This window comes from Cynara cardunculus (genome assembly GCF_001531365.2).
Source record: "Cynara cardunculus var. scolymus isolate 2C chromosome LG 11, CcrdV1, whole genome shotgun sequence".
In the NCBI taxonomy this organism is placed as follows: domain Eukaryota; kingdom Viridiplantae; phylum Streptophyta; class Magnoliopsida; order Asterales; family Asteraceae; genus Cynara; species Cynara cardunculus.
Window position 1 is genome coordinate 16,168,623 of NC_037538.1, and position 10,769 is coordinate 16,179,391.

At 30.7% G+C, this 10,769-nt stretch overlaps 1 protein-coding gene across 1 annotated transcript; it reads right to left on the reverse strand.

The window, feature by feature from the left end:
* Nucleotides 1-3,592: 3,592 nt before the first annotated feature.
* LOC112521592 (peroxisomal and mitochondrial division factor 2-like) lies at nt 3,593-4,924 on the reverse strand. The gene has a single exon (XM_025130537.1). It carries the CDS (start codon nt 4,833-4,835, stop codon nt 3,840-3,842), a length of 996 nt encoding a protein of 331 aa, XP_024986305.1. The 5' UTR covers nt 4,836-4,924; the 3' UTR covers nt 3,593-3,839.
* Between the last annotated feature and the right edge of the window lie 5,845 nt (nt 4,925-10,769).

Here is a 10,769-nt window from a genome sequence, read left to right on the forward strand (position 1 = left end):
GGTCTCACGTGAACGCAACTCTATATATATAAAATATGTATAATTTTCAATTACTAGATGGCCTTTTTGAGTGTCAAAATACACACACACACACACACACACACACACACACACACACACACACACACATATATATATATATATATATATATATATATATATATAGGGGTGTTTAGGATTGCTTATTTAAAACAACTTATGCTTTTGGTTATAAGTGCTTATTAACTTATATGGTATCAAACCGGAGTTTTGTAAAAAATGTTTGGATTAGCTTATAGCGGTACCAAAAAGTAATAAGCTGATAAGTTGTTTTTCAGTGTTTGGCAAATTTTGCTTATGTATGTAAAATGACAAAAAAGACAGTGTTTTATATTATTGACTTATGGAAGTGTTTGAGATTGCTTATTAACTTATTTGATTTTTTAACATGTAAAACTTTATTTTTCATCATTTAAAATAACATTTTTAACAAAAACTTATATCAATAAAATCAATAATTTATAACCAAAAAACTAACTTAATTAACAAACATTTGTACCAATACCATTAATAATTTATGACAAAAATAATAAATCTGATCCAAACAAACAAAAACAAAAAAAACCCAATCAATACAACTCACTGGATATACCCAACAAAGAGTTTGCACAACAACTTCAATCCACAATCAAACAAATAACCACCATATTTAGGGTTTTAGATGTGGGCGTGGGGGGTGGGTGTGTGTTGTGGAGAGAAGCGATGCGAAGGGAATGGAGGTGGAAGGGGGTTGGAGACAGTGGTGTGAGGCGAGATTGAAGGGGGAATCAATCAAGAAATTGGGAGAAAAAGAAAGCAATGAAAATTGAGAAACAACATAAAAGAATGAGAAGGAAAAAGGAAAAAATGTAGCAGGTGATGATTTCAGAATGAAGAGATTGATGGAGGGTAGAGGAGGAGATGGTAGAATTTTTGTAGAAGACGATGGGAAACGACCTGCGTATAAGCCCAAAAAAGAAAGCAACAGCTCTATGTCGCCATTGACAACCAAAAAGCTCGGTAACAGCGATGTTGGAGAAGAGTCGATAGAGAGTTATAAAGAGATATAAGGTATAAAAGATATTAACAGGGTTAAAATGGTAAACCGATAAAAGTTGATTTTGATAAGTCAGAATGGACTAACTTATCAAAAACTGCTTATTACCGATTTGGCACCGGTATAAGCAGTTTTTCTTTTTTCCAATCCAAACACTAAAGAATAGTTTATCACCGGTACAAACTGAAATAAGTCAAAAAACCCTCTAAATAAGCAATTCCAAACACCCCTATATATAATTCTAATTATTATATGAACCGTTATTTTTGGACCTTTATATCATCGTGACAACCGCTATATCAAATCACAATCATGACCATAATTTCAGATTTTGACATCTGTAACAGAATAAGCTTACTTCCTAAGTTCTTAATCTTTCAATGTGATGAATGCAAAGGTTGTGCAAACTGCAACTAAATTCTAAAGAAGAGGTAGAAAGGTAACTTTAAAACCAAATACATGACCTAGAGACAAAAAGATAACACTTCCAAAAACCGACCCCGTTCGGGTCAATTATTAAATACAAACTGAAATATATACATTCTAAGCATCTCAGTAACTAGTTTGAGAATCTGTTCGAAGATGGTCAAACTATCGATGACTTTGACTAGATCTACTTCTCATTGCATAGACAAATTATCCCGAGATAGGGGGCATCAGAAATGAGCCTATAGAAATATTCAATCCCATCTTAAAGTTTTTATCTTTTTTGGCAACTAGGGATGTGTCCACGCTAGTTTGCTTACACCTTAAAATCCCATGAGGCCTTGAAGATAACAGCCAAAAAAATCTTCAATGAACTTGAGGAGACTCGAACGGAGGACCACCTATGGGAAGGAATGTGAGCGGTGCGAATAAGCCAGATAGACCAATAAGCCTAATTAAGCCACAATTAAACAGCCCCTTAAAGTTGCTTTCCAAATATCAAGGCTTACATGAAAAGGTAAGATGATCTACATTGTACAAGTCCTAAAACATATATAATCAAAAAGAGTGATAGTGGTTGAGTATTTCTAACTAATTTGCATAACCAACTTACTTTACTAACTACTTACTACCATCACCAATCTCATCCATCAGAAAAGTAGAGCCTTATAACTGTTAAGGTAGAAGACAGTTTCAAAGAGGGCCATAAGAAGTAACCTAAGAGGGTATCGTAGAAAACGTAAGATGTGCATGCTTCAATGTTCAGGAATCTCAATAATAATCATGATAATAATAATTTGTTGTAATGTCACAAGGAAAATATCACCAAGTAAAACAAGCTCAAACATAAACATTCCAACAGTAACTTACATCGATCCTTCTTTCTGTTAGTTAATGAAGAAAAATGTAGCAGGTGTTATAACGGAAATGATGCACATAGTGACCCAAATGCCCATAATATAACACTTGACGATGTAGTGTTTTTATTCATGTTTGCATCATCGAAGAATAATGGTTTGTTTGCAACAAAAAAGTCAAAATAGGATGATTAGAAAGTCAATTAACATGGAAAGAACATAATTCTCATTGTTGCAGAAAAAGAAGTCTACTTTAAAATCTAAAACAAAACTCAAGACGATGTTAATGTACATGATCGAATACATATCAACAATATGACCATTTATTCAATCTGTTAGAAAAAAAGGGGGGGGGGGGGGGTAACTCATGAACATCAATTTTGTGCATTTGAACAGGGATTATTTCTGGGACAAAGAAAACTACCTTAAGACATGTTCATCAGCACATAACAAGCTTTCACGTATCTGTGTTCTTAGATATATACCTCATTTTTTATACACAAATGTTTGTAGTTCATTAATGTGTGAATCATATTCAAATGTATGGTTAAGTTGTTTACAAGCAATTAATCTTCAATTGACTACAAATTTGAACTTTCCTCAACAAATTCTTATAGTAGCCAAACAGCAACAAAAGTAAATAACCTCCTTTTGGTATATATAGTCACATTTCAGCATCACGGAACCAAAATGTCCACATAAGACAACCATCTAACATGGTGTTCCTTGCTATCTGATATCTTTTCGATTCATTCCACAGCCAACATTCAGCAGCCAAAGTTCTAAATTGGCAGCCTGGTTTTGTCAACAAAGATGTTATCACACAGCCAACATTCAGCAGCCAAAGTTCTAAATTGGCAGCCTGGTTTTGTCAACAAAGATGTTATCACCTCGAGTGGCACGCACACTATGGTACTTCAAGCCATATGCAATTCATCCCTTTACTAAAACAAGACATCACTAGTCTTACTGACGAACCATCTCATATGTTCCATGTATTCCTAATCCATCACGAGCATCTGCTCTTCGCTCCTTTCTCTTAGAAGCCCAAACCACTACTAAACCCTTAGTGGGCAGGTAAATGGTAGCAACAAGGTGTAATACATATAATATTTTAGGCAAACTCCTCTACTTACCTAAGATTTGCCAACAACAAAAGGGGAAAACAGCAAATTGTTCTAGAAGTGTCTCAAGATCTATATTATGGAAGCCCAACCTCCAACTAGTCAACTACTAGCATAGCAAAACTGACCATTGTGATATCAAATAAGAAAAATATTACAGTGATACAAAAGATAAAGATTCTATTTTTATTGGACAAATAAAACATGCCCTTTAAGTAAAGCCAACAACTGTAATTTAGAGAACCAGTATACAATGGTTCAAGTTGATCAACACAAAAATGAAACTCAAAACCCTATAAAACCCAAGCATATTTCAATTAGCATAGAACTGTTCACCTGTTTCATTTCCATTGCCACTCAAAACTTTGTATTGCGGAAGTACACAACTGCAACCGTAGCAATAGCAGCACCGGCAGTCGCTGCAACCACTGGCCAATCTAGCTTCAACCCCATCAGCGTCTTCTCATCACCATTGATGACGATACCTCTCTTAGCTCCCATGCCGTTGATATCCTCTACCGCTTTCTCCTTGAGAACACTATTAATCTTCTCGAGTGCTTCCAATTCTTCGCTTAATTGATCCAATTTTTGTTCCATTTCATTAACCTTCCTCTCGGATTTCTTCAACAGAACTTCCAAATCATTCTTCCCGATCTCTAACTCTTCTTTCTCCTTTTTCGACTTCTCCAAATCAGCACGACTCTTGACGATTACGGATTGGAACTCGTCGACCATACTGTTCAAACTCTGTATCTGGTCATCTTTCTCGCTGATTTTCACTTTAGCCTCTTCCTCAACCTTAGAACTCTCGCTCTTCTGACTACTTTCCCTCATCTCAAAAGCCTCAATCTTCTTCTCAAGTTCGCGAATTTGATTTTCCTCCTCCTTCAGTTTCTCGGCGTCTTCATTCAAACGCTCCAACAGCAAGTTCCTCTCCTTCTCGATAACAGCAAGTTTCTCCGATTTCTCCGATTCACTCGTCTTCAAGTCCTCCACCACTCGCTTCAATTCAGATAACTCAGCATTCGCTTCCTGTCCATCCGACATCGCCGTAATTAAATCATGTTGCAACCTCGATGCCTCAGTCTCCAGTTCAGCCGCCCTTGAAGCAATCGAACTCAACGCCCTCTTATCGGATTCAAATCCCTGGATCTCCTCCTCAAGTTCCTTGATTTTCTCCGTCGCCGATTCCTTATCGTTGATAAGTTGTTGCTTTTCTTGCTCAAGTATCGCAAGCTTTTGCGTCAATTTTTGAACACTTTGATGCATAGTTCCGTCGGAATCTACTTCCTTTACTGGTATTTCAACATCTACATCGCCGCCGGCGCCGTTTACCACCACTTCATCCGACATGGCTCTACTACCTTTTCTCTGCAGAAACGCTAGGGTTTGGAAGGTCTCAAATTACTTTTGATGCCCTCCAACATGCTTATACTATTATTCCTCACACCCATAAAGGAAACAAATCATGATTTTACCCGCAAAAAATCAATTTCATATTTTCGACATTTTTATATATACAAATTGCATAAATATACAAACAATTTTTATTTGATTTGCATTTTTATTTTACCAGAAGGGTATTTGTGCAATGCAACGAGATACATCTTGATTTTAATATTAGATTTTATTCTTTATCTCAGTCGATTTTATAATATGGTCTTATTTGATTTTGAAAATGCAATTATGTTTTTATTTTTGAATAAAATATAGATATCATAAAAATTTGACAAAAATATATCGATATTAGTATCAAATTAACTATTGAAAATTCTTATTTTTTGTGTAATTTTTTAATTCATCTTTTTATTATAATTTAATTTAGGTTCATTAATAAAGTAATTTATATTTGGTTTAATAATACAATTTTCTTATAAAAATAATAATTAATTATTTTGTTATAACTCGATAATTATACTAATTATATTTTATATTTTTATATTTTAAAATGAGATGTTTATCCTCTATTTGATTGTGTTTATCCGCATTTTGTTACACGAATTCAAATATGGATCTTTAATAAGTTGTACTTATGCATAATTTACTTGTAATCTTGAATTTTAAGTAATATGCATCAATATACAGTATTTCATTCATAAAAAATAGTTTTTAAGAGTTTTTGTCAAATGATTTATAATATAGTATAGATATAAAATATTTTCAAATATTTTAGCATTTAAATCAAAATATAGCATATAAATTAAAAATAAAAAGCTAATTAGATACGTTTTACTTCTATGTATATTTCTATATGTGTTACATTTAGAGTATAAAAATAAAAATTTAAAAACATGTTATATTAGATCTCATTTTTCTTTGTAATTTGTCGTTTTAAATAATACTAAGATTTATATAAAACTATCGTTTTATGTGAATCGAATAAATTTTAAATCTTAAGTACAAAATTTTGACAAAACATTGTGGAAAAAATAATTTATAGATAAAAATTAATTAAATCTACATTGATTTATTAATCAATTTTCAATTAATAACATTATTTGTTTTGTTAAATTTGATTATTTTAACTTTTAATAATGGTTAAAAAAATAATTTATAATTAATTTTTAGCAAATATTTTAAATTTTTTTTTTTAGCAAAAAAAAAGAAAATCAATTTAAAAGGTTATATGGATGAATGGCAAAGCTTTATTCTCCTTCTATCTTAGTGATGGACCACATGCTTCTTCTATTTTGTGTTGTATTCTTGAAAGTGATATCCCTCTTTATTTTAATTGGCACCCTACAAAAGTGTTTTTGGATTTTTAACGGGGTGTTTGGGATTGTTTATAAAAATAATTTATTGACTTATTTTGATTTGACATCGATAATGGACATTTTTGAGTGCTTGGATAAACAATTTATACCGGTGTCAAACCGATAATAAGGAGTTTTTGAAGAAGTTAAACTCTTCTGACTTATAATAAGTTGATAAGTACTTTTGTAAAAAATCATAAGTTATTTCAAATAAGCAATTCCAAACACCCTCTAAATAAATTCTCACAAAAAGAATTACTTTTGAAGCAATCATATCTATAATCTTATTATATATAAAAGCAGTATCGGGTTCCAATAAGAATGAAAGTTATAGCGAGAATAATAAGAATGGATCTCTATTACTAGATCAATCTTAATTGAAGAAAATCACTAAATCAATTCACTTTTAAAGCGTAATTCATAGGTTGTTTTAGAATTAAAGACAATTATTTGTATTCATATTATATGTAATAGTTATTTAAATTTATAAATAATAGGTTTTTTTTTCCTAAAATTGAGATTCTTTTAATTAATATATTATATTTTTTGATATTTATTTACCATCTTGTTTGTATTAATTAATATATTATATTATTAGAGATTTGTTTTCAATTATATTTTGAAAATATATAATTGATTAATCTTTCAATATGTCATTTTTGGTAATTTTACATGTTTATCGGCTAGTTTATGTGAAACATGATTTGTTTATTAACTACTAGTTAGTTTATCAGTTATCAGCTAGTTTGTCAAACATAGCCTTAACAGAGACATAAGATAGCACCGTAGATGCAACATGCTCAATTGCAGGCGTTGTTTGACGAGTTCATGAGCAAAATCCCCCCTCCTAGCTTAGTTATTTGAACGAACGGGTAAATATAAATTGATATTTTTTATATATTTATGTGTATTTTATGCATACATTATGCACATTTATAAAAGAAAATATCAGATTTTTGAACCGTTCTATAAATGAAATATTTTTTTTTTGACGAATATGCCCTTGGCAATAGTTAATGGGTTGTCAGCAATCCATCGCTAATGGGCTGTCGGCAATCTATCACTGATTTCTCCATTCAACAACCCATCGGTGAAGTATGGTTATCGTGAATCTTTTGGTGAAGATTAAACCGACAATTTTAGAAATCAATGTTTCAGAAATAAAATAATTAGAAAATTGATGTGGCACTTTAGAAATCAGTGTTTCAGTTACACTGAAATTAAACTTGGAACTGAAAAAAGAAGATTAAACCGACATTTATAAGATATAATGCTATTGGATTTGTGAAAACAGCTAAAAACAAGCTCTAAAGAACACAAAGCCTAAATTAGAATGTTATCGAATACAAAACAGCCTAAAAACATTCAATATTGTTTGGATATGCAATAACTTTTAGAATCGATTATATATGTGATATTGAATATTTAAAATAATATAATAAATGTGCAATGATAAGTATTTATACTGCGTGTGAATGCGATTCTGGTGATTAAAGTTGAAATAATAAACCTCTGATAATGTTGAGTAATTCCCAAATTTTAATTATTTAAGAAAGTAATAGGTAAATAAAGATATATAAGCAATATAAATTTTGGCTTTCTACCAAAGGGTCATTGGTCCATCATTAGAGCCGAGCCTTCTAACAAGTTAATGGTTTAAACCTCATCAAATACGAGGAGTGTATGTAATTATTTTTAGATAATGAATTATACATGGTTTCAGTGTTATTTTGGGGGTATGAAGTGTATCCATATTTTATGGTTTTGTTATCTTGGATCTTATCCATGTCTTGGAATTTGGATATTAGAGTTTTTATCTATATTTTCAGTATTTGAATATTAAATCTTATTCACGATTTGAGTGGGTATTGGGTTTTGATTTCATGTTAAACGAGTGCTTTGATTGACGAGTTTTTATTACGAAAATGGTGGGGTTTTTGAAAGATTCGCTTTTATATCTAATACATTTCATTTTGGAAATTGTTATATAGCATTCTTTCAGTTTTATAGTTTTATATAAATGTTGAAAACTGCTTGAACTCATTAGACGTTAAACCTTACGCTTTTTTATTTGTCAGCATGTCCATCAAGGCCTCATGGGACAGTACAAGCGACACTTGAGCAAAGTCGAATACTAGTCAGAGACTCATGGATGACCTAAATCTTTTGGACATTTTCGTATCATTGGAAATAGCAACTTTCGGTGAGGGTTATTGTAACACTGGTCGTAACCTAGTTTTGTTCGGAGTTAGATTCTAAGTCGTTGACTTTGACTTTATTGTATCCTTATATGTAACTATGAATCAAGAGAATTGTATTAACTTCAGTATTTTATCAAAAGAAAAAATAAATTAGTCGTTATTTCCAAGATTTGAAGGTGTTACAGTCCAACACACTTTCACTAATGGATCACCAATGGAAGAATTCACCATTTCCGACAGATTTCCGACAGTTTTGTACGTTGTTAAAAGGCTCCAGAATTATAGTTTTTAAATTTTGTTAAAAACCAAAATTTTGTTTTTTTATACGAGAAAATTCATTACCTTTCATTCTTAGTTTATAAAAAACATTGCATCCCGTTACATTACATGAATACACAACGATTGGAACAAAATACGACCTAAGACGACAAACCCCCTAACTTAAATTTCTAAGTAAACCCTATCTATATTAATTATACTAGAAGGGTACTCATGCAATGCAGCGAGATACATTTTCATTGTAATGTTTCGTTTTATTTTTTGTCTCTTTTGATATAATATGGTTTATGTGGTTTTGAAAAAGATAATGTTTACATTTTTGAATAAAAATAAATTTAAAGATATCATAAAAATTTGAAAAAATATATCGACATCAATATCAAATTAATTATTTAAAAGTGCTCATTTTTATATAATTTATTTAATTCAACTTTTTATTATAACTTAATTTAGATCTAATAGCGAATTAATTTATTTTTTGTTTAATTATATAACTTTTTATAAATATAATAATTATGTTATAACTCAATAATTATCCTAATTATATTTTATATTTTTTATATTTAAAATAAGATGTTTATCATCTATTTGATTATGTTTATCTACAATTAGTTACACGAATTCAAACATAAGTAATATGAATCAATAAACAATATGCATCATAAAAAATTGTTTTTAAAATTTTTTATCAAATATTTTATAATATAATACAAATATCTAACTATATATTATTTTTTTTAATTTAAAGTTAGTGGAAAATTATGGACCACTACTTGAAATTCAAGCCATCGAATACCTCTGGTTCTAAATCATCTCAATTCACACGGAAAACCCCAAACTCATTTGAATCGGAAACCTAAAATGATCAGCAACAACAACTCAAAACAAAAGCTTAAGAAAAATCCTTTTCCCTATATTTACTACAATAAAATCAGGTTTATAGGACACTCAAATTTTAAGTGTCTAAATAGACCTCTTTATAGGACTTAGTTTACATGACCAAAAAAATAAAGTGAAAGGTGTTGTATTAAGTTTATATGACGTTTTTTGACGTCGTAATAAGTTTTTTAGGACACTTTTAATAGAAAATGTCTCATTATCAACTTTATAGAACACTATTTGAAAAACTATCCTATAAAAACAAGTGTCCTATAAAAAAATGAGTTTATAGAACACTTTTTCAAAAGTGTCCTATAAAGTTGTTAATGCGACACATTGTATTAAAAATGTCCTAAAAAACTTATTAAGACGTCCAAAAACTTCATATAAACTTATTACAACATATTTAGATAGGACACTTTATATTTTGGTCTTATAAAACGGTCCATTGAGACACTTAAAGATTGAGGGTGTTCTATAAACCCAATTTTGTTGTAGTGAGAAGGCAAAAAAAAATCATTTTTAACCACAAGGGTGGTGCCTGGTTAGTTTGAGCTTGGCTCCAAAGATCAAAAGTATCAGGAGGTCTCATGTTCAAATCCAAGAAGGAATAAAAATCCCCTTGTGGCCACGGAGGTTCAAATACGGTGACTTCGGGCTATCTGCAAAGCAGGTGGTCGTTCTAGAATTAGTCGCCTCGCATAAATTATGACTAAATAATTTTCATAATTAAAAGAAGCTCTTTAATTGTTGTTCATAACTGACAAGATTTCATGTTTGTATTGGGTTTGATCCTTTATGAATACCGAAACTAATTAAGGTTGAATCTAATGATATATAATCATTGATCATCATGGCTTTTTTGTATCACCACATGATTCCTTAATTAGTTCACAGTTATTCTGCTGGGCTGAACGCTTCAGACAGTTGCCTTCCACACTCTAGGTTTTATCATTTCTTCATCAGCACCCACTTCGAATGTTGGTTCTACCCTTTGTTTTTCGACAGAAAGAAACACAATAGATAATTTAAACGATGAAACAACAATGCTCCAACTTATGATTCATATATATGCACATATATTATGTTTATTATTGTCTTCACATCCAGAGGAGATATGTATATATATATATATATATGTATATGTCAATATGTATAATATATATATATATATA

Excerpts from the sequence above, each read along its gene's own strand:
- LOC112521592 (XM_025130537.1), bottom strand. The coding sequence starts at position 4,835 with ATGTCGGATGAAGTGGTGGTAAACGGCGCCGGCGGCGATGTAGATGTT.